This window comes from Haliotis rufescens, unplaced genomic scaffold (genome assembly GCF_023055435.1).
Source record: "Haliotis rufescens isolate VD_foot unplaced genomic scaffold, xgHalRufe1.0.p SCAF_10, whole genome shotgun sequence".
Taxonomy (NCBI): domain Eukaryota; kingdom Metazoa; phylum Mollusca; class Gastropoda; order Lepetellida; family Haliotidae; genus Haliotis; species Haliotis rufescens.
This window is the reverse complement of record NW_025963780.1, coordinates 27,261,690-27,287,260: the sequence shown is the minus strand read 5'-3', so window position 1 is coordinate 27,287,260 and position 25,571 is coordinate 27,261,690. Positions and strand designations below refer to the sequence as shown.

General features: G+C 41.8%; 1 protein-coding gene across 2 annotated transcripts in view; it reads left to right on the top strand.

Annotated features, from left to right (window-relative positions):
- LOC124144350 (annulin-like) overlaps nucleotides 1–25,328 on the top strand; it is a 65,342-nt gene extending 40,014 nt beyond the window's left edge. For both annotated transcript variants that reach the window (XM_046513716.2, XM_046513718.2), the window contains 8 exons: nucleotides 5,408–5,511; nucleotides 7,211–7,373; nucleotides 12,965–13,044; nucleotides 14,306–14,388; nucleotides 18,295–18,493; nucleotides 19,976–20,136; nucleotides 21,023–21,159; nucleotides 22,504–25,328. In XM_046513716.2, the coding sequence (XP_046369672.2) occupies nucleotides 5,408–5,511; nucleotides 7,211–7,373; nucleotides 12,965–13,044; nucleotides 14,306–14,388; nucleotides 18,295–18,493; nucleotides 19,976–20,136; nucleotides 21,023–21,159; nucleotides 22,504–22,648 (1,072 nt within the window). In that variant the 3' untranslated portion in view covers nucleotides 22,649–25,328. The remainder of the gene's footprint in view (nucleotides 1–5,407; nucleotides 5,512–7,210; nucleotides 7,374–12,964; nucleotides 13,045–14,305; nucleotides 14,389–18,294; nucleotides 18,494–19,975; nucleotides 20,137–21,022; nucleotides 21,160–22,503) is intronic.
- The last annotated feature ends 243 nt before the right edge of the window (nucleotides 25,329–25,571 follow it).

Sequence of the window (25,571 nt, the reverse complement as noted above, 5' to 3'; positions counted from 1 at the left end):
GTCCTCAACATAAATACTCTGGACCTTACTCGATTCTCAGCATACCTAGGGTTTGGGACATTGTCCTATACATAAATACTCTGAACCTTACTCGATTCTCATCATACCTAGGGTTTGGGACATTGTCCTCAACATAAATTCTCTGGACCTTACTCGATTCTCATCATACCTAGGGTTTGGGACATTGTCCTATACATAAATACTCTGGACTTTACTCGATTCTCAGCATACCTAGGGTTTGGGACATTGTCCTCAACATAAATACTCTCGACTTTACTCGATTCTCATCATACCTAGGGTTTGGGACATTGTCCTCAACATAAATACTCTGGACTTTACTCGATTCTCAGCATACCCAGGGTTTGGGACATTGTCCTCAACATAAATACTCTGGACCTTATTCGATTCTCAGCATACCTAGGGTTTGGGACATTGTCCTCAACAGAAATTCTCTGGACCTTACTCGATTCTCATACATCTTCCTCAACATAACCATTGTGGACCTTACTCAATTCTCAGAATCCCTATGGTTTGGGACATCATCCGTAACAGAAATACTCTGGACCTTACTCGATTCTCAGCTTACCTGAGGTTTGGGACATCATTCTCAACAGAAATACTCTGGACCTTACTCGATTCTCAGCTTACCTGGGGTTTGGGACATCATTCTCAACAGAAATACTCTAGACCTTACTCGATTCTCAGCTTACCTGGGGTTTGGGACATCATTCTCAACAGAAATACTCTGGACCTTACTCGATTCTCAGCTTACCTGGGGTTACGGACATCATTCCCAACAGAAATACTCTGGACCTTACTCGATTCTCAGCATACCTAGGGTTTGGGATATCATTCTCAACATAAATACTCTGGACCTTACTCGATTCTCAGCTTACCTGGGGTTTGGGACATCATTCTGAACAGAAATACTCTGGACTTTACTCGATTCTCAGCATACCTAGGGTTTGGGACATTGTCCTTAACAGAAATTTTCTGGACCTTAATTGATTCTCAGCATACCTAGGGTTTGGGACATTGTCCTCAACAGAAATACTCTGGACCTTACTCGATTCTCAGCATACCTAGGGTTTGGGACATCATTCTCAACAGAAATACTCTGGACCTTACTCGATTCTCAGCATACCTAGGGTTTGGGACATCATTCTCAACAGAAATACTCTGGACCTTACTCGATTCTCAGCATACCTAGGGTTTGGGACATTGTCCTCAACAGAAATTTTCTGGACCTTACTCGATTCTCAGCATACCTAGGGTTTGGGACATCTCTCAAAGAAGTTATTTGTTGCCTCCATGGAGACGTAACAATCTCAACGGTGTTAGAAACTACACCAAAACATCGAAACACACCTCTCAAAGAAGTAGTGACATGCATCAACAGCAGTCACCTAAACGTTCAGTCAGGAGGACACCATGTCCCAGCAGTTGAAGTTGCCTATCACAGACCTCTCTCAGAATGGGGAGACTGCCTCTGTGGTCTAATGGATAGAGCATTAGTTCAAAGAGCAGAAGGTCAGGTTTGATCCCCGGCCGCTTCATACCAAAAGATGTCACAGATGGCACTTGTTGTTACCCCGTCTGTTTCGGCATTTAGGGGCTAAAACAAGGACTGGTTGGCTTGGAGTCAGTATACTGTGTCTGAGTGGGGTATCCATCGTAAAATGCCGCATGGTGAGCACATTAAGACAGTCATTAGTCCACACTAGTACAACCAGACACACACACGTACATGCAGTATCATGTCTGTACTTGAATTTTATCCCTCCAACCTTCAGTTCATGTTTTTATTCTATCAGAGAAATAGAAGTTCCCATAGCTTTCTAGCTCTTCTTTTTTCTGTATTGACCCCCTGTGTTGGTTTGATATCTTTGTAAGAGCTAACACTGTTTCCTACTAGAAATAGTCAAGCCTGTGATTGGTTTCAATTGAGGGTCAAGGTCAATAAACTGGGACCATAACTTTCTTGAGGTGGTCTTTGAAAGGCATTTGGAAGTTATACACATAAGGAAGAGTGAGTGAGTGAGTGAGTTTGGTTTTACGCTGCTTTTAGCAATATTCCAGCAATATCACGACGTGGGACACCAGAAATGGGCTTCACACATTGTACCCCTGTCGGGAATCGAGCCCTGGTCTTCGGCGTGATGAGCAAACGCTTCAACCACTAGGCTACCCAACCGCCCCCATAAGGAAGAGAATATATTGATGTCAACTTCTTTATTATGAGGAACACCACGTTTTGGAATATATGCTTTCTCCTTCATCAGGTGAATGTGTTCCTTATAATAAAGAAGTTGACATCCATATATTCTCTTCCTTTCTTGAGTTGGCTTCACACAAACTTAAGTTTGTCAATATACGATGTATGTTTATAAATATAAGTTTGTGTGTGTGAAAGCTGCCAAAAAAATTTGCAAACTAGTTTCTGAAGTTTGACAAAGTGTTGGCAGGAAATAGAATTGCTCTCAATTCTCACCAATATTTTGGCCAACATGTTTGTGTTTCCAAACTCAATTTTGACACGAGAAGCATTTTGAAACAAATATTGGTCAAGCACAACCCATCAGATGCTGAGTAGATATCACATGATTTTGACTTACATCTGCTATAACATGGCACTGGCACTGAGAGAAGTGAAGAGAGTCTATGCAACAACACAATTTGTGGTATGTATAGAACAAGCTGGAAATCCTTTTGGAGACTGCCAACCTGTGCTTGTAAATTTCTGTTGCTGGTGTGAAGCGAGATTTGTTAATGGGACTTTCCGCTGTAGAGCTGTGCTTCATTAGACATGTGTTTTCCCAAACTACAAGTTGAACCGGATGTGTGTGTAACTTTCTTATCAAGGTAGCCAGAGGCTCTGGCCTTTTTGTTTAGAGTGGACCTTCATCGGACATGTGTTTTCAATCAATCAATCACTTTAGACAAGAAGTGCCTTTTGCTTCAGTGTAGTTAGACGGCTGGGATGTTCTGGTGTATGGTTGTACTATGTGGGAAATGTGCTTTCCCAAACTAAAACTGATGTAATTAGTCTTGAAATGGGGTTTCATAATACTTTCATAATTAGGTATTGAGAGGAATTAGACCTTCTGGTTTCATAATTAGGTATTGAGAGGAATTGGACCTACTAATCTTGTACTCTAATCTTGTACTCTAATCCTGTACTCTATTCTTGTACTCTAAACTTGTACTCTAATCTTGTACTCTAATCCTGTTTTCTAATCCTGTACTCTAAACTTGTACTCTAATCCTGTACTCTAATCCTGTACTCTATTCTTGTACTCTAACCTTGTACTCTAATCCTGTTCTCTGATCATGTATTCTAATCATGTACTCTAATCCTGTATTCTAACCTTGTACTCTAATCCTGTTCTCTAATCCTGTATTCTAATCCTGTACTCTAATCTTGTACTCTAAACTTGTACTCTAATCTTGTACTCTAATCCTGTACTCTAATCCTGCACTCTAAACTTGTACTCTAATCTTGTACTCTAATCCTGTACTCTAATCTTGTACTCTATTCTTGAACTCTAAACTTGTACTCTAAACTTGTACTCTAATCTTGTACTCTAAACTTGTACTCTAATCTTGTACTTTAATCTTGTACTCTAATCCTGTACTCTAATCCTGTACTCTATTCTTGTTCTCTAATCCTGTACTCTAAACTTGAACTATAATCCTGTATCCTGTACTCTAATCTTGTACCCTAATCTTGTACTCTAATCTTGTACCCTAATCCTGTACTCTAAACTTGTACCCTTATCCTGTACTCTGATCTTGTACTCTAATCCTGTATCTTGTACTCTAATCTTGTACTCTAATCTTGTACTCTAAACTTGTACCCTAATCCTGTACTCCAATCTTGTACTCTAATCCTGTATGTTGTACTCTAATCTTGTACTCTAATCTTGTACTCTAAACTTGTACCCTAATCCTGTACTCTAAACTTGTACCCTAATCCTGTACTCTAATCTTATACTCTAATCCTGTATCTTGTACTCTAATCTTGTACTCTAATCTTGTACTCTAGTATGGTCTGAGGTTGCAGTAGAATGTATTCACCAAGCTGAAGGTAATGGATGTAATAATCCTATGGAGTCTTCTGGAATTGCCACACCAAGCCGGATGTAGCTTCACATGTTATTACCTGCTGGATTCTTTACAGCTACTGATTACGTTTTCTGCATGATAACATCTTGTAGTTTTTGTGATCCATTTGGATAATTTTCATCACTGTTTTGCCGTTTACACCCCATGGAATCAGTTTCGGCAGATTATTCTGTGGTATTGATGTTTTTAATTGTACAGGGAGATCCATGCTGAGGTTTGCACCTTGGTTCTTCTTGTTATAGGAAGAAAATTGGATATTCTCTTTTCCAACTAATAGCTATGTTTACTTGACCCTCAATGTCTTTCAGCTTAGCTGATCAGTGCATACCTCATCACTGCTAAACAACATATTGTTGTGTATGAAAAAACGCCCTTAAGCTTCGTGTCTTCCCCATTCATGTGATGTTCTATACCATTCTCCCAGCAAACCAGGAGCAGGGGTAGCCTAGTGGTGACATCTTCCCGAGGCAAGGGAATTAACTGACTATAGAAGTCCAGTTTCCACCCTTGCCGAAGTAGGCTGGTATTATGGAGTTACATTTTGGCTGGACTAACGATTTTATGCATAGTCCTATCAAAATCGCGCATCGAAATCTAAATCCGGTTCGTAAAGTGTCATGCAGATTTCTGTCGGCTGCAGGATTTGCAAAGCACGTAAACGGCTAACTCGTTGTCAGCAGCTATTTTCTAAATCTTTTCATGTTTTTAATCAAGGTGCTCACGTGAGTTGATGCACTTCGCGATGTAAGACTCGTTTTATCACAATATAGATCTTGATTATCGATCAGATCGTCTTGACTGGGCGCCACCGTTTTGTTTGAAGCAAATGCAAGTGATACGAGAGGTTGAATATGATTGGTCAATAGGAGAGGCATAGAAAGGACATAACTCGTAATAGCCACTGGTGGCGCTATGATCGAGCCCAGGAATTCAAGCCTAGTTTGGCAAGGGTGGAAACTGGACTTTTAAAGTCAGTTCACTCTCTTGCCTCGGGAAGATGAGTGGTGAAAGCGTTTGCTCGTCACACTGAAAACTGGGTTTGATTCCCCACATGAGGGCAATGTGTGAAGCCCATTTCTGGGATTCCCGATGTGATATTGCAGGAATATTGCTAAAACCAAACTCACTCACTCACTCACTCACTCCAAGGAAACAGAAATAAGCACAGAGAATCGGTGTGCTTTGGACAACTGGCGTTTCTCATGCAGGGAGAAAATTAACTAATTAACAGTGTTTCAGTTTCATCTAGTGACAGTTTGATTTTTTCCCTTCAACACTATAGGAATTTCCATGTGTGGAATGAGGCCTGGATGGCACGGCCTGATCTGCCAACTGGATACGGTGGCTGGCAGGCAGTCGATGCAACACCACAAGAGACAAGTGATGGTAAGTAAACATACACTACTCACAAGAAGTTACAGTTCACCTTATTTCATATTTCCATAGTTCTGTCATTTGCACAAAGACAGGGGCGGTCGCTAGCCTAGTTGTTAAAGCGTTCGCTCGTCACGCTGAAGACCCGGGTTCAATTCCAGACATGGGCACAATGTGTGAAGCCCATTTCTGGTGTCCATCGCCGTGATATATCTGGAATATTGCTAAAAGCTGCGTAAAACACTACTCACTCACGTTTGCGCGGAGAGGGAACCAGGTTAATAAAACGACCTTGAGAGGGGCCCAGAATGACACTAGTGGTCATGGATTATGATCCCCTGTGTTATTTCAGGACAAGATGAATGGCGGGTGGGTTATGGAGTGAGTGGTGATGGTTATGATTATACCGTATGTATCATAGACGGATCCAGAAGAGGGTCCTCCCACCCCTACCCTCGCCCTCACCCCCCTTTTGAAAACCAAAAGCAGTATGTTGTAGGCAGTAAAAATATCTGAGAGAGGATTTTGATATTTTGAACCCCTCCCTTTTAAGAATGCTGGATCCACCCTGTGTGTCACTGCTTCAGCTCTTGTGTGGGGGCGGTCGGGTAGCCTAGTGGTAAAAGCGTTCGCTCGTCATGCTGAAAACCCGGGTTCGATTCCCGACATGGGTACAATGTGTGAAGCCAATTTCTGGTGTCCCCGGCCGTGATTTTGTTGGAATATTGCTAAATGCAACGCTAAACCATACTCACTCACTCACTCACTCTTGGGTGTATGTGTGTTGTATGGCCTCTGAAATTTACTCTTCTACACAAAAGGTTTATATTTGATATGCAGGCAGACTTGGGCTATGGTTTAACCAGGGCAGTACGTATAGGATAAAACAAGTCCGAGGGTTGTTATGATATTTAAAACCCGCATCCCATGGGATTTTCCGAGGGAAGGGGTTTTAAATATCATAACAACCCGAGGGGAAGTGTTTTATCTTACTTATAAACCGATTTGAACCTTAAAATTATCCCCAAACTAAATTTCAACCCATTATAAGTGTACAATAAAGCATGTCCAAGGGTTCTTATCACATTTAAAACACGCATCCCAAGGATAACGGTTTTAGATATCATAAAAACCCGAGGGGAAGTGTTTTATCTAACTTATGAACCGAAAAAAGAAACTTAAAACAACATTTATCAACATTTTTATGTTTCGAACATACTTTCCATGAACCTTAGGAAAGGGGCGTAAAATATCTGTTGCTGGCATACGGATCTTGAAAAGGACATTCTAAAAAGCTGTACGCCTTATCAACACCTCCGTAGCCTCGTGGTACACTCACTGGGCTACAGATATAAAGGTTGCGAGTACAATACGGGAATATAAAGAAAACATTTGTCATTTGATTTTACATTTCATTACATGTTACAATCTGAACGGAAGTTATATTAATAAAATATCCAGGACATTGTATAAAATCCCTGGGATATTATAACACATTATATAGCAAATATGACTTGAGTATCCTATAAAATCCCGGGGGATATTATATAAAATTGCAGGGACATTACAACGTCCCTGTTTATGAGATTTAACCCAACTGGAGAACAATAGGATGACGTCACCAGAGGTTTATAATTGATGTGACAGGCAGACTTGGGCTATGGTTTAACCAGGGCAGTACAGAAGATTTATTCAATGATTGTCCTTCCAGGAATCTATTGCTGTGGTCCTGCCCCTGTGCTTGCTATTAAACGGGGAGAGGTCAACCTTCCATATGATGGTCAATTCATCTTTGCTGAAGTGAATGCTGACAAGGTGTATTGGTCCATCAATAAAGATGGTACTTTTGAGAATGTCTTCGTTGAAAAAAAAGGGTAAGGATTTCTTCGTTTGATCTCTGAAACAATCAGCCAGTATTGAAGAGGTCAAAGGTCACAGGACCAGTCTGGAAGTGGCTAGACAATAACTGGGGGCTTTACATCAGGGGATCTTACATCAGGGGACTTTACATCAGGGGGCTTTACATCAGGGGACCTTACATCAGGGGACCTTACATCCCTTACATCAGGGGACTTTACATCAGGGGACTTTACATCAGGGGACCTTACATCAGGGGACCTTACATCCCTTACATCAGGGGACTTTACATCAGGGGACCTTAAATCAGGGGACCTTACATCAGGGGACTTTACATCCCTTACATCAGGGGACTTTACATCAGGGGACTTTGCATCAGGGGACTTTACATCAGGGGAGCTTACATCAGGGGACTTTACATCAGGGGACTTTACATCCCTTACATCAGGGGACTTTACATCAGGGGACTTTACATCAGGGGACCTTACATCAGGGGACTTTACATCCCTTACATCAGGGGACTTTACATCAGGGGACTTTACATCAGGGGACCTTACATCAGGGGACTTTACATCCCTTACATCAGGGGACTTTTCATCAGGGGACTTTACATCAGGGGACTTTACATCAGGGGACCTTACATCAGGGGACTTTACATCAGGGGACTTTACATCAGGGGACCTTACATCAGGGGACTTTACATCCCTTACAGCAGGGGACTTTACATCAGGGGACTTTGCATCAGGGGACTTTACATCAGGGGACTTTACATCAGGGGGCTTTACATCAGGGGAGCTTACATCAGGGGACTTTACATCAGGGGACTTTACATCAGGGGACCTTACATCAGGGGACTTTACATCCCTTACATCAGGGGACTTTACATCAGGGGACTTTACATCAGGGGACTTTGCATCAGGGGACTTTACATCAGGGGACTTTACATCAGGGGACTTTACATCAGGGGAGCTTACATCAGGGGACTTTACATCAGGGGACCTTACATCAGGGGACTTTACATCCCTTACATCAGGGGACTTTACATCAGGGGACTTTACATCAGGGGAGCTTACATCAGGGGACTTTACATCAGGGGACTTTACATCAGGGGACCTTACATCAGGGGACTTTACATCCCTTACATCAGGGGACTTTACATCAGGGGACTTTACATCAGGGGACCTTACATCAGGGGACTTTACATCCCTTACATCAGGGGACTTTACATCAGGGGACTTTACATCAGGGGACTTTACATCAGGGGACCTTACATCAGGGGACTTTACATCAGGGGACTTTACATCAGGGGACCTTACATCAGGGGACTTTACATCCCTTACAGCAGGGGACTTTACATCAGGGGACTTTGCATCAGGGGACTTTACATCAGGGGACTTTACATCAGGGGGCTTTACATCAGGGGAGCTTACATCAGGGGACTTTACATCAGGGGACTTTACATCAGGGGACCTTACATCAGGGGACTTTACATCCCTTACATCAGGGGACTTTACATCAGGGGACTTTACATCAGGGGACTTTGCATCAGGGGACTTTACATCAGGGGACTTTACATCAGGGGACTTTACATCAGGGGAGCTTACATCAGGGGACTTTACATCAGGGGACCTTACATCAGGGGACTTTACATCCCTTACATCAGGGGACTTTACATCAGGGGACTTTACATCAGGGGACTTTACATCAGGGGACCTTACATCAGGGGACTTTACATCCCTTACATCAGGGGACTTTACATCAGGGGACTTTACATCAGGGGACCTTACATCAGGGGACTTTACATCCCTTACATCAGGGGACTTTACATCAGGGGACTTTGCATCAGGGGACTTTACATCAGGGGACTTTACATCCCTTACATCAGGGGACTTTACATCAGGGGACTTTACATCAGGGGACTTTACATCCCTTACATCAGGGGACTTTACATCAGGGGACTTTGCATCAGGGGACTTTACATCAGGGGACTTTACATCCCTTACATCAGGGGACTTAACATCCCTTACATCAGGGGACTTTACATCAGGGGGCTTTACATCAGGGGACTTTACATCCCTTACATCAGGGGACTTAACATCCCTTACATCAGGGGACCTTAAATCAGGGGACTTTACATCCCTTACATCAGGGGACTTTACATCCCTTACATCAGGGCACTTTACATCAGGGGGCTTTACATCAGGGGAGCTTACATCAGGGGACTTTACATCCCTTACATCAGGGGACTTTACATCAGGGGACTTTACATCAGGGGACTTTACATCCCTTACATCAGGGGACTTTACATCCCTTACATCAGGGCACTTTACATCAGGGGACTTTGCATCAGGGGACTTTACATCAGGGGACTTTACATCAGGGGGCTTTACATTGGGGGAATTTACATCAGGGGACCTTACATCAGGGGACTTTACAACAGGGGGCTTTACATTGGGGGAATTTACACCAGGGGAGTTTACATCAGGGCACTTTACATCAGGGTGCTTTACATCGGGGGACTTTACATCAGGGGACTTTACATCAGGGGACTTTACATCAGGGGACTTTACATCAGGGGAGCTTACATCAGGGGACTTTACATCAGGGGACTTTACATCAGGGGACTTTACATCCCTTACATCAGGGGACTTTACATCAGGGGACTTTACATCAGGGGAGCTTACATCAGGGGACTTTACATCAGGGGACCTTACATCAGGGGACTTTACATCCCTTACATCAGGGGACTTTACATCAGGGGACTTTACATCAGGGGACTTTACATCAGGGGACCTTACATCAGGGGACTTTACATCCCTTACATCAGGGGACTTTACATCAGGGGACCTTACATCAGGGGACCTTACATCCCTTACATCAGGGGACTTTACATCAGGGGACTTTGCATCAGGGGACTTTACATCAGGGGACTTTACATCCCTTACATCAGGGGACTTTACATCAGGGGACCTTACATCCCTTACATCAGGGGACTTTACATCAGGGGACTTTGCATCAGGGGACTTTACATCAGGGGACTTTACATCCCTTACATCAGGGGACTTTACATCAGGGGACTTTACATCAGGGGACTTTACATCCCTTACATCAGGGGACTTTACATCAGGGGACTTTGCATCAGGGGACTTTACATCAGGGGACTTTACATCCCTTACATCAGGGGACTTAACATCAGGGGGCTTTACATCAGGGGACTTTACATCCCTTACATCAGGGGACTTAACATCCCTTACATCAGGGGACTTTACATCAGGGGGCTTTACATCAGGGGACCTTAAATCAGGGGACTTTACATCAGGGGACTTTACATCCCTTACATCAGGGGACTTTACATCAGGGGACTTTACATCAGGGGACTTTACATCAGGGGACTTTACATCAGGGGACTTTACATCCCTTACATCAGGGGACTTTACATCAGGGGACTTTACATCAGGGGACTTTACATCCCTTACATCAGGGGACTTTACATCAGGGGACTTTGCATCAGGGGACTTTACATCAGGGGACTTTACATCCCTTACATCAGGGGACTTTACATCAGGGGGCTTTACATCAGGGGACTTTACATCCCTTACATCAGGGCACTTTACATCAGGGGACTTTACATCAGGGGGCTTTACATCAGGGGACTTTACATCCCTTACATCAGGGGACTTTACATCCCTTACATCAGGGCACTTTACATCAGGGGACTTTACATCAGGGGACTTTACATCAGGGGACCTTACATCAGGGGACTTTACATCCCTTACATCAGGGGAGCTTACATCAGGGGACTTTACATCAGGGGACTTTACATCCCTTACATCAGGGCACTTTACATCAGGGGACTTTACATCAGGGGACTTTACATCCCTTACATCAGGGGACTTTACATCCCTTACATCAGGGGAGCTTACATCAGGGGACTTTACATCAGGGGACTTTACATCCCTTACATCAGGGGAGCTTACATCAGGGGACTTTACATCCCTTACATCAGGGGACTTTACATCCCTTACATCAGGGCACTTTACATCAGGGGACTTTGCATCAGGGGACTTTACATCAGGGGACTTTACATCAGGGGGCTTTACATTGGGGGAATTTACATCAGGGGACCTTACATCAGGGGACTTTACAACAGGGGGCTTTACATTGGGGGAATTTACACCAGGGGAGTTTACATCAGGGCACTTTACATCAGGGTGCTTTACATCGGGGGACTTTACATCAGGGGGAGTTTACATCGAGGGACTTTACATCAGGGGGCTTTACATCAGGGGATGATTTCCCATATGGGTCCAATTTGTAAGTCCCATTTCTAGTGTCCTCTGTCATGATACTGATGGGATATTGTTAAAAGTGGTGAAAAGAACAACTACATGTATACTCAATCACTTGTTCTGTGTCCAATCAGCTTGGGTACAGTGTTGCGAGATTCCTGTTCTATATTTGGCTGACTCGGTGTTTCAAGTGTGAGGAGAACCAGCTGTATGCTGGTCTCAAACCCTGAGGACTTCATGTGAGGATCATGGCTTTCTGATGGGAAGGGTTCACAGTGCATCATGTTATGTATGTCAGTCAGTGCTTGCCATAAAGGCAACTATGCTTGTCGTAAGAGGCAACTGACAGGATTGGGTGGTCGGGCTCGCTGACTTGGTTGATGCATGTCATCGTATCCCAATTGCATGGATTGATGCTCATGATGTCAATCACTGGCTTGACTGATCACTCGAATATTTACAGGCCGCCATCATATAGCTCGAATATTGCTGAGTGTGGCGTTAAACAACAAACAAACAAACAAACATCTTGCACATGGCATGTGAATAGAAAATCTCACCCTGATGAAACTTACATATCAACACCCGTCAATAAAAATCTAAATCTTGGCAAACCTCAGAGTTTTAAACATTTGTTGATTAGTGTTGATATGTTTGATATCAATATACATGAGGGTGAGATTCTATTTATCATCCTTAATCATTTTTTAGTTTGTAAACATTAATAACCAACGTTTGAGTGTAAAAGATATTTAGCTAACCAGCTTCAGTGGCAGAGAGATTAGTGATGTCATCAGACCTACAGATAAGCAGTGTATTTGCGTAAAATACCCCAAAATATTCAAAACCCAATTACTTTCAATTAACTTGCATACAGAAATGCATGCATTAAGTGAAAAACACAAATGTATAAAATCAGCTTGCGTAAATACCCAATGAGACTTTTTAAGCATGCGTCCAAAGGCGTTAATTTCCGAAACACAATTATGATCTAATTTACTTTCCGAGTCAAGCTTATATATTTAGGACAGTTATGTACATCTAAAACATTATTTCATTTTTTTTAAATCTTAAATGTTCACTCATTTTCGGAAAATCCCAATAGAGTGGTGAATAGATGAGAGAAAAAATATTGGTTACCCAATGAAAAATGTCTTAAACCCTAGAGTAAAAACTCAATTGCTCAAAAAGTTATCTGGAGCTCTGTGTCATATGATTGTGATGTCATGGTATAGCATGATGTCACAATGGAATAACTGGACTCCTGATCAAAGTGGCTTTGAACTCAACTCACTCACTTACTCATTCACTATTTCTAGTGTTGGCAAGGAGATCAGCACAAAGAGTATGTTGGACAGCCAGAGAGAGGTCGTCACTAACGCTTACAAATTTTTGGAAGGTATGTAATTTGATGTGTAATAAACTGAAAGGATATAGAAATGGGCTCCATCCGTCTGTCCGTGCGTCTGGCGTGTGTGTGCGTGTGTGTGCGTGTGTGCGTGTGTGTGCGTGTGTGCGTGTGTGTGCGTGTTAAATATTTCTCTACGAAACTTTGCATGTCTATCAGACTCACGCTGAACTGGTGCCCTTTGCTACTTAGGAATTTTAGAACATTATATTTTTTACGTTTCCATGGCAACAAGCTGGACTTTTGGGTAGAGTTCGTTTCCGGAGCATAACTCAAAACCCACTCAATACTTTCTAACAATACTTTGCATGTTTACCAGACATATACTGATCTGGTGCCTTATGCTATTTAGGAATGTTAGAAATTTGTATTTTTTATGTTTCCATGGCAACAAGTTGGACTTAGGTTTTATAAGGGTGGTGTTTGTTTCCGGAGTGTAACTCAAAAAATGTTATATACTTTCTAACAAAACTTTGTCTACCAGGCACGTACTGAACTGTTGCCTTTTGATATTAAGCACTTTTAGAAAATTTTATTTTTTACGTTTCCATGGCAACAAGTTGGACTTAGAAAACAATAAGGGTAGGGTTCAATTCCGGATGAAATTTTCCACATCTATCAGACACATGCTGAATTGTTGCCTTTTGCTATTTATGAATTTTAGAAATTTGTATTTACTGGGCATTATTTCCAGAAATATTTCATTGCCAAACATTGCATGTCTATATATAAAGCACATACTGAACTGGTGCCATTTGATATTAAGGAGTTTTAGAATTGTTTATTTTACAATTTCCATTGCAGCTATTTTGACATGGGCTAAGACAAATGTTGGGTGAGTTTCCTGGTTTGGGACCATAGTGTGTTAAAATGGGCGGGGGATATAGATGACCTTGTCGACTACCATATATGACAGCGTATAAGCCGAATTTTGAGGACCAGAAAAAAGATTCTGTAGCTTCCCACATTAAGAAAGTGGATGACTGGTTTGTTAAATCTTTATTAGAAATAATAATGACTTTTTCAATATAATTACAACGTTTTTCATGTTATATTTTTGAATATCTGCGAGTACCGGCACATGTCTTGCAGTCCGACTTTGCAGTGTTTTTTGTCTTTCAATTCCTGATTCGGCTTATCTGCGGGTCATATCATTTTCTTTCGTATTTCAATGGTCAAATTAACACCTCGGCTTATCTACGGGGTCGGCTTATCCGCGGTCATATACGGTATACGCTTGTTCTTTGTACAGGCAGCGATGAGGAGAGAGTGGCAGTGTTGAAGGCTAACCAGGTCGGGTCCTGCCGCCAGGACATCTATGTGAAAGGAACTGAGGTAAAGTCATTTAAATTTACTTATGCAAAATGACTGTCATTGTGGTGAGGTGAAGGGGGGTTTAATGGTGTTTAATGCGTGCGTGCGTGCGTGCGTGCGTGCGTGCGTGCCTGCCTGCCTGCCTGCCTGCCTGCCTGCGTGCGTGCCTGCGTGCGTGTCTGCTTGCCTGTGTGCCTGTGTGCCTGTGTGCCTGTGTGCCTGCGTGCCTGTGTGCGTGCGTGCATGTGCCCACTAAGATACCATGTCAAGTTTAGCATGGATACCCCACTCAAACACACAGTATGCTGACTCCAAGCTGACCAATCCTTGTTTTAGCCCCTTAATGGCAAGCGTCAGGCAGGGAAACAAGTACCATGTTTTAACATATGATGTGGCTGGCGATCAAACCATCGACTCTAAAGAGGGAGACTTCTATTATAAGCAGCCCTATAAAAATGGGGTTGCTTTAAAGATTTGTCTGAATTTTATTGCTGTCACAGATTCTCAGAGAAATGATGTCATTTATTTTTTCTTTATCATGTTTTTAGCACTGAGAAATACTTTTGAGACATTGATAATTCATGTCAAGGGTCAAGGGTCAAGGTCATCCTCAAAGTCATAGACTGTGGAAGGTTTATTTTGAGAAGGATTTACTGAATGGCAATTAAATTTGGTACATGTCTTCATTAAGGCAGCACCCAGATCAGAAAAGGTCTTTAGTGACCTTCATATAAGGTCAAGGTCATTCGTACAGTATGTTTGTCATTTTCATTAAAACACCTTTTTCTGCAGATATTTATGGAAATCATGTTGTTATTTTTTTTGTTACATGTGTATCCCATTGGGTACTTATTATGCACCTCTCCTTACAAGAGCGACCGTCACTGTGGTCTGGTGGTAGAGCAGAAGGTCCAGGGTTCGATCCCTTGGCCGCGTCATACTAAACAACGTTAAAAGATGGTACTTGTTGTTACCCTGTCTGATGCTTGCCATTAAAGGGCTAAAACAAGGATTGGTCAGCTCGGAGTCAGTATACTGTCTCTGATCGGGGTATTCATGTTAAATTGTGGCATGGTATCTCAGTGAGTTAGCACTATAAATCGGCATCAGTCCAGACTAGTACAAGCAGCCACACGCACGCACGCACGCACGCACGCACACACACACACACACACACACACACACACACACACATTAACACTATGTCACCTCACCTTACTAAAGCAGTTTTGTTATTAAATTGACATGAGAAAATTCAAACAATATTATATGTGCTTTGCTTTTGTATATCTGTTTTTCTTTGCCTGGGAGACAAACACGAGTGTCAAAGGATTCAGTATTAAGCGTACATATCCATTGAAACTATAGAATGGAGTTGGCATTAGGAAGGAAAAAAAAAAGAATATGTATATTTTCCAGAATCATTGTCAAAACAGCAAAGTATTTTATTCTTTTTGCAGGTGGGGTTTGAAACTAATCTGCCTCATAAATATGTTTGTTATTTGTCATGTTGACTTGCCCATTGTATAAACAGGACTTATCTCTAGTCACAGCTCCTCAGATAACAATAGTATCACTTTCTGAGTAAACAACCCTCAAGGTCATATATGCACATATTTACTTTGAACACTTTATCGTATATCCTCATTATTGCAAAGTTTTTTTTCTCTACATTCCTAAACACAGTTGATGTGTTTTAATGCCAAAGAATGTTGGGGTGTATTTAAATAATTGTAATGATTTATTTGGACAAGACACTAATATGTATACATGAGCAAATATGATGTTTGTTTAACGTTGCAATCAGCCAAGTCGCTCAGGTGGTATGGGAGATTTTGATAACATTTCCTGCATCTATTAGCCTTGCTGCAAGGCTGTACTCAAAGAAAAGTCCATGGATGTGTAGTAATTCTATTCTCCTAATGGGCAAGTCTAGAAGGACTCCAGTCTCTTATAGGGACAACTAATTCTTATTAGTTACATAATCAAGTAATTATGATTTAAACTAATAATCATTGCTTTGGAAACTTGTGCAAGTCTAGGCATCTAACAGGGATAGAGGTTACACCCAAAACATTCTGTACCCTTGGCCACTGTATTTGTTCTGAAACTAACACCCGTTGCAGTTAGACTTTTGTCATACAGAGAAGATTAAGCTGATAAATATTCCAGCTCTCCCTAATCATTGAATGAACTCTCACATTGTTAACATAATACTATCTTTTCTTATATCAATGGATTAGGCTATTCACTAAAAAGGGGGTAAGGAACCCATTATGGCGTCGAGTCAAGACAGACCAGAGCCTGTGTAAAGACGATTGATTGATTAACAAATGTCAATCTGACCTGAACGTATGTGTGTTTGAGCCAATCAGAGCGCTGTATTTCCAATGTGACCTTGACCGTGGGAACACAAGTTACGTCCTCAGACATTCAATGCATGGTAAGGGCAGACATATAGATGTATGCAAGGTTTTAGGTCACTGGACGATTAATGCTTCGATTCAGCCATTTTGACATCTAGCAGACGACTCAAACTAAATTACTTCCCTTTACCAAAACATTTAGATAAACATAGTTCGTTTTAGCTTAACGATACTTATCTGACATAAGCATGTTATATAGCATGTGTTCCGATTGATTTCTCAGCGGGCAACATGAGCGGGCTACACGAAAATAATTGCAGGCTCTTTAACCAATCAGAAGCTAGTATTTTAATGTCAGGTGAGATTAAGCTTTTCATACCTCATTGTTGAGAGGGAGGGGAATAAAAGTATCATTTTTACCAATGGCTGTCAGTTGCTAGGCTCAACAATCGCTACATGTATCATTATTAATGTCATAGGGCTGGGACGAGTCCAAATTTACTACCCAGGTACCCACCCCCCTATTACCCGACCCTACCCGGGTACCTACTGTAGGTCTCAAGAGATACAAAATATCCGATTGGGAATTTTTTTTAACCACAGCACTTGCAAAACATATTTACGTACATGTATTAAACGATCTGGTCATGCATACACTGAAGTTGACTTAAGTTATATCTTTATTCAACCATATGAAATGTCAGAAGGAATGGGTGCACAGTCAGAAAAAAATGCGAACATTAGTAACTTGTAATGTAACCATAGAGTTCTAGATAATTTTGGTCATTAAACAATATATCACATGACTAACAATTGGTCTGGGTAGTCCTGTGGGTACCCGGGTCCTACTCAGTACCCACCCGACCCGGGTACCCGAGTTACCCGTCCCAGCCCTAGAATGTCATATTCAGTAAGTATCTGCTGTGCCCCAAAACACTTTAAATGTTTTGGTTTGCATTGTGATATTTGACATAGCTTCAACCTTTGAGGTTCATGTATTGCTGGGACTGCCAATAGTGACATAGCGTGTAAGTCTTGCCCTCTACATAACCAGTTACAACTGTATGCATGTGTGATTCAAGGACTGTGAGAATGGCTGTTGCATAGAAGAAACTCTCATTTCTTTCCATAATCTTCTTTAACCTGTTGAGACCCTTCTGATTTGATATCATATTCCAGAAATGTTAAGGTGAGCTACGGAGTCTTATAGCACTATTTATATTGGATTTAATGCCCAAATTATTTCTCATCTTCTTGAAACTTAACCCCTGAAGATCCTCGGGTAGAATAGGTCTTCAGCAACCCATACTTGCCTTAAAAGGTAACTATACTTGTCGTAAAAGGCGACTAACAGGATCAGGTGGTCAGGCTTGCTGACTTGGTTGATGCATGTCATTGATCCCAATTGCGTGGATTGATGCTCATGATATTAATCAGTGGATTGTCTGGTCCTGACTCGATTATTTACAGACCGCCATCATATAACTGGAATATTGCTGAGTGCGGCGTTAAGCAACAAGCCAACCAACCAACTTATTGAATCTTTCTTTTTTTATCACAGGATGTGCAATTTGAATTTGATCATAGTGAGGATGCCTTTGTTGGCCAAGGATTTGATGTGATCCTTAGAGTCAAGAATAACAGCAAGTCGGAAAGAACTCTTAAGATATTTATGGCAGCACGGACAATGTACTACACCGGTGTGTCTGCACATCGCATCAAGTCACAGAAATTTGATGAAGTCCTCAAACCTGAGAGCTGTAAGTATGCTTTTTCTAAAATGTTTGTTGTTTTGTTTTGATCTTTGTAAGATGTCAGTGGAGTCTTTAGACATCATCTATGTTACAGCGGTATAACGTCTAGGTAATGACGACGAATACTTGTTTGGGGGTTCGTGGGATTTATTCTGTCTGTTCATATCAGGGATATGGAGATCCGTCGGTCACAAGGAAACATTAAAATGTCGATGTCGATTGTTTGATACATTTATATTTTTAGTTACTGCTATAAAGGGTTACTGTTTTTGCATCAAATTTAATTGTTGAGATTATGGAATCTGCTCAGCCCCCTGGCCCAATAGCATCATAAAATCTAGATACAGTAAATCTTGAAATTAGCATGAAATTAAATGCGAAAAATGAGCGTGGTCTTTTTTCGTATTAATGAATTTTTGCATTTACGTCTCCAAAATGACTATCAACAATAAGATGGCCTCACTGCACATTTTGGATAGCGGAAATACCAGCTTGAATATAAAAACAGACACGGTTAATTGAGCAGCAGTTGTAACAAGTTATGATTAGGTGCTTCACTCTGGCAGTGTGGACGTGACTTTAACAGTATTCCAGTTACCGGTACATCACAGCGTGTCAGCTTTATGTTGGAGGAAAGCCTGAAGTGATGCAGGTCTGAGACATTTACCACTTCGGCAAAACCCACGAGCACGGGTATGATGCTGACAAACCTAGAAACATAATCGGGGCGAACCGGGATTCGAACACACAATCATGGGTTTCTGGCGTGCCCAAGGGACGCAACTCTGCACAGTGAATCACGGCGCCTTAGACGACTGGGCCACCCGTGCCCGTGGTCACAATACAAATTGATTGATAGGCATTACTTAGAGTGAGTGAGTATGGTTTTATGCTGCTTTTAGCAACATTCCAGCAATAATCATGTCAAGGGGACCAGAAGTGGGCTTCACACACAGTACCCATGTGGCGAAACTGACACGCTGTGATATAACTGGAATACTGTTAACAGCGGCGTCATTCGTCACCACTCGCCCCTTTCCGTAACCTGCAAGAAGACTCGTCCCCCTATCGATGAATGTTATGTGCGAAAATACGACAAACCAATCAGAATGCGCGTATGATTTCTAGTTCTTCATCGGAGAATCCCTCAGAAATAATTTTTGATTTTACATATGTCCTGCGTCTAAAAATATACCCAAGACACAGTTAAGTGTGTTCAATCATACTGTATAATTCCGCACGTCCCGATGTGCTTTAAATTGCATCTGAAATATATATAATATATGGGGAAATATATGTGAACCATTACGCAACGAGTTGACAATGGTTTTAGGTATGCCCGTTTGCGCTGAGACGGAACCCGGTCGCACAAAATGGCCATGAGAGGGGCACGAGTCGCTATTCGGCTTGTCCTGGAATAACACGAGTTGGTCACGAATGCAGCGGCGTTAAACTCAACTCACTCACTCGTATTGTGACCAATTGCAGGTACTGAGATGAAAATGACTGTGCAAGTGGAAGACTACCAAGACAAGCTAAAGGATATGTGCATGCTCCAGCTGACTTGTATGGCCCGTGTGCTGGAGACGGGGCAGGCCTTTACCAACATGTGTGACTTCAGACTCCGTAAACCCCACCTGGAAATCAAGGTAGTCTGTCATTTGCATGCTATATACAATGTGTTTTTGTTTGTTTGTTTGTTTCTTGTTTATCGCCTCACTCAGAAATATTTCAGCTGTATGATGGAAGTCTGTAAATAATGAAGTCTGGAAAAGCAAATCCAGTGATTGACATCATGAGCATCCATCTACACAATTGGGATATGATGACATGCATCAACCAAGCCAGCGTTAGTCACCTCTCACCACAAGCATAGTCACCTTTTACGGCAAGCGTGGGTTGCTGATGACCCATTCTACCCCGGATCTTCACGGGTGACACACAGTAACTCATGCATGGATTGGATTGATTTGAATACATCTATGACAAATGGTTGAGTGCAATGTCAGTGTACCGACATGCATGGATCATGTCCAGACTTCATTATTAACTGTCCGCCATCATATGGCTCTGATATTGCCTTGAGCCACATTAAACAACAAACAAATATACTTGTGTTAATGAACCTCACAGCGTGCTTTACGATTCTCCAGACAGGTAATTATTGGTGGTATATAGTCTGTAGTTTGTTGTTGTTGTTGTTGTTGCACAAAATGTGAATTCTTTGATACTTAAAATATTAAAGTCAACAACAGATGTCTAAAGTTACTACTTATCCAATTGGAATGTATGCAATACTATATGTGCCCAGGGGGGCTACACAGTGGCATTATTTTTTATTTTGTCTTCTAGTTTTATACCCAACCTTGTGGGTCTGAGACCTGCATCACTTCGGACTTTCCCGCCACATCAAGCTGACATGCCATGATATAACTGGAATACTGTTAAAAGCGGCATTAAACCAGCTCAGTCACTCACTCACTCAATTATATTTGTTCCATCAGGTTTTTAAATTAACAACTTGGTTTTTTGTAGGCCCCTAAACAGGGGAAGGTTGGGACGAAGATGTCTGTGGAGATTTCCTTCACCAACCCCATGGCGCAGACACTGACTGGATGTGCGATCCAGATAGATGGCCCTGGCCTCCAGAAACCTCTCAAAATCAAACAAGAGTAAGTTGTTCATAGAAAAACTTTGTTCAGGATAGGTTTGCTTCACAAATACTTACAACACTAGGTAGCTTCCTCTCCTCAATGTTGGACTGAGGGAGATGGGCATGTTTTGCTTTGTCTTACTCCTCTATACAAGTTTCATCCCTTTGCCTCCTCTCATGTTGGTAAGACTGCCTCTGGCAGAGGGTTCACACCCCGGGCGCATCATTCCAAATGGCGTTAAAAGATGGTACTTGTTGTTACCCTGCCTGATGCTCAGCACACACACATAAAAACACACACACACACACACACACACACACACACACACACACACACACACACACACACACACCACAGTCACACAGTCACATACACACATGTATGTCCCTATATAAGTGCAATAATCTTAAATGCGATGTTCAACCCCACCTCACCTTGTGTTGGTCAGGTTCACAGCTGCAGGTGGAAACAGCTGGGTTAGAGCATAATGTTCAGGTGACCTCACCTTGTGTTGGTCAGGTTCACAACTGCAGCTGGGTTAGAGCATAATGTTCAGGTGACCTCACCTTGTGTTGGTCAGGTTCACAACTGCAGCTGGGTTAGAGCATAATGCTCAGGTGACCTCACCTTGTGTTGGTCAGGTTCACAGCTGCAGGTGGAAACAGCTGGGTTAGAGCATAATGCTCAGGTGACCTTACCTTTTGTTGGATAGGTTCACAGCTGCAGCTGGGTTAGAGCATAATGCACAGGTGACCTCACCTTGTGTTGGTCAGGTTCACAGCTGCAGCTGGGAACAGCTGGGCTAGAGCATAATGCTCAGGTGACCTCACCTTGTGTTGGTCAGGTTCACAGCTGGAGCTGGGAACAGCTGGGTAAGAGCATAATGCTCAGGTGACCTCACCTTGTGTTGGTCAGGTTCACAGCTGCAGCTGGGAACAGCTGGGCTAGAGCATAATGCTCAAGTGACCTCACCTTGTGTTGGTCAGGTTCACAGCTGCAGTTGGGAACAGCTTGGTTAGAGCATAATGCTCAGGTGACCTCACCTTGTGTTGGTCAGGTTCACAGCTGCAGCTGGGAACAGCTGGGCTAGAGCATAATGCTCAAGTGACCTCACCTTGTGTTGGTCAGGTTCACAGCTGCAGTTGGGAACAGCTGGGTTAGAGCATAATGCTCAGGTGACAAGCACATAGAACAACAGCGTCTACGCTGGTGGAGAGGAAGGCGTCAAGGCACAAACACTCCTCTTCTCTCAGTGATTCCATCACCTCTTGTCCCACAAGTGTTCCACGTCGGGGTTGTCTTCCCATGTCAGAATCTAGGAAACTACAGTCAATGTTAATATTTAATATCTTTTTCTTTCAGATCCGTTGGTCCGAAGCAGACATTTATGACGTCAGTGGATCTGACTCCAAGGAAGAAAGGAAAACGAGAGATTGCCATTATCTTCAGCTCAAAACAGTTGGAAGATGTGAATGGATGTCATATGATAGACGTCAAAGCAAAGTAATAAGTATATGCCTTCGGCGTATGCCTTCGGTGTATGCCTTCGTTGTGTGCCTTTGGCGTATGCCTTCGGTGTGTGCCTTCGTTGTGTGCCTTCAGCGTATGCCTTTGGCGTGTGCTTTTGGCGTGTGCCTTCGGTGTATGCCTTCGTTGTGTGCCTTCAGCGTATGCCTTTGGCGTGTGCCTTCGGTGTGTACCTTCGTTGTGTGCCTTCGGCGTATGCCTTTGGCATATGCCTTTGGTGTGTGCCTTCGGTGTTTGCCTTGGTGTGTGCCTTCGGCGTATGCCTTCGTTGTGTGCCTTCGGCGTATGCCTTCGGCGTATGCCTTTGGTGTGTGCCTTCGTTGTGTGCCTTCGTTGTGTGCCTTCGGCGTATGCCTTCGGTGTTTGCCATGCAGCTGCATAGGCATAATGATGCATGGATCAGTTCTTGTCAGTGTTGCATCCTTTATGTTAGTATTATGTTCCAGGGGGTTTTGAGGAGTGATTCATGACTTGTCATTATAATGCCATTCATATGCATAACAGGGCCTTGTTCCAGTAAACAGTCTTAATGCACAAATATGCTCTACTGCCTTATTAACAACTTTGTTGTCAACGAGGTTTGTTTGTTTGTTGTTTAACGCCGCACTCAGCAATATTCCAGCCATATGACGGCAGTCTGTAAATAATCGAGTCTGGACCGGACAGTCCAGTGATTGACATCATGAGCATCGATCCACTAAATTGGGGTACGATGACATGTATCAACCAAGTCAGCGAGTCTGACCACCCGATCCTGTTAGTCGCCTCTTACGACATGCATAGTCGCCTTTTAGGCAAGCATGGGTTGCTGAAGACCTATTCTACCCCGGATCTTCACAGGTCTGTCAACAACGTATTTTCACTTTGTCAAAAGACAGCATTCATCTTTTCTTGTCATATATTTGTCAATATAATCTCTTTACGTTGTTAAAAGATAAAAGTTATCAATTCTTGTCATGTGTATGCCAACAAAGTGTTTTCACCTTGTCAAAGGTAAATTGACCAATTATTCTCAATTTTTTGTTGATAAACTGTTGACACCTTATCATTTTCTTATTTTATTATATATTTTATTTTCAATTTGAATATTAAATTTCAGAAATATTTTATACATCTTGATCGCATCACCTTTTGGGTGAAGGTCAAGGTCACTAGGGGTCACATTGTGGGGCAGGATACACCAACCTTTTTACAAACACCTGGTATCGTCACTATTTGGTAGTGATTCATAAACACTTGCTCATGATGTGGTCGGAATCATACAAAAGACTCTACTTTTGTCACTTTTATTATTGTGAATCATGGCACACATTTCAGGATTTTATTACAAAGGACAACAGCATATAAAGAGTGCCACCATTAACGTCAAGTGCTTCCTGCCGCCTCCTGTAGTGTCTGGGGTTCAGAATAACCCTGTAGTACTTAGAAATCCAACTAATCCCATGCGTGTTCTGATATTTGGTCTGGTATTGTTTTGAAGATGATGTTAGCATGATTCATGTGTGGCTGTAAGATTTCATCCACAGATTTCTGAGATTTCTGTCCACATAACGTGTACAAGACCAGGGGGTATTAATAATGAATACGAGCAATATACACCGGTAGCCCATGAAATAAACTACCCTCCTTAATATCCATTGTTTTTCATTATAGTTTGGAACAATATTAACTGTTCCTTACATGGTTACCCTTTTTGCAAACACCTGGTGTCGTCACTGGTTTGGGGTGGTTTTCACCGTTATATTGGCTTTTTGGCCCAGTGGAGTCGTTTTGGCAGGTTATTGAGACTGGTTATTGTCTTGCATTGATGTTTTATGTTTACATTGTTTATGCTGAAGATATAACAAGTGCTGATAAGCTCCTTACCAAAGACTATTTATTCTGTACTGCCGTCAATATGCTTCCAGTTGATAACGATACCACCAACCTCTGTTTTACAAAAATGATATTTGCAATTTCTTGAGGTAATTTTTTAAATTTTGGCTCTTAGACCTGTATGCTATCACTGATCTTTACCTATTGAAATATAAAATAAACCATGAAAAATTTGTGTCACTGACCTTGAGATGTCCTTGCCTGGAGTTGTAATGTGGTTGAATCATGACCAGATCGGCAAACAAGTCCTACTGGTTTAAAACAAATGCTTATAATCAAATACATTCATTTTATTTTTAATATATACATGTGATAAATGTAACATTGATGCATAATTAGTTAAGTTTGACTGCATTTAGATCACTACAGCTGAATCAGAGGTAACAATGTACAATTTGACAAAATCTAGATCTGATGTTCAGGTCAATTTTTTACATAGTGACATTTTTTGGTTTAATAAATATTTGAATTCTTTGACAGTATTCAGATTGGTGAATTCCTCTAGGTTTTTGCAAAGTTTGACCGTTTTTGAAAAAAAGGAGTTTAGGTAAGAGTTTGTAGTGCATCGAATTGTTTGTAGTTTTTCTTGATTTCGTAGACTATATACTTGCTTGTATTAATAAAATCAAAGATGGTTAACCATTTCATAGAAGAAGGATGATGATTTACAATTTTTCATTGTTTGTTTCTTTTGTCATTAACAAATATGTGTAATTCATGAATATGTCATAATATATATGTGCTGTTTATCATTGCAGTATAGAACAATAAATAATCTCTCTGAATTTTATGTGTTTTTCCTTGCTTTAACTGTAACGGGGAATGCTGTCCTACTATGTATACTACTCAAAAGAAACTAAGGATTACCAAACTTCTCTCCATGATTTTTTTCAATTAACTGTATTCTGTAAATCTTGAAATTAATGCTAACGTGAATTAAATTCGAAAAATGCGAGGGGTCTTTGTTCGCGTTTATGAAACTTCACATTTATGTCTCCAAGATGACTCTCAACAATAAGACGTCCTCA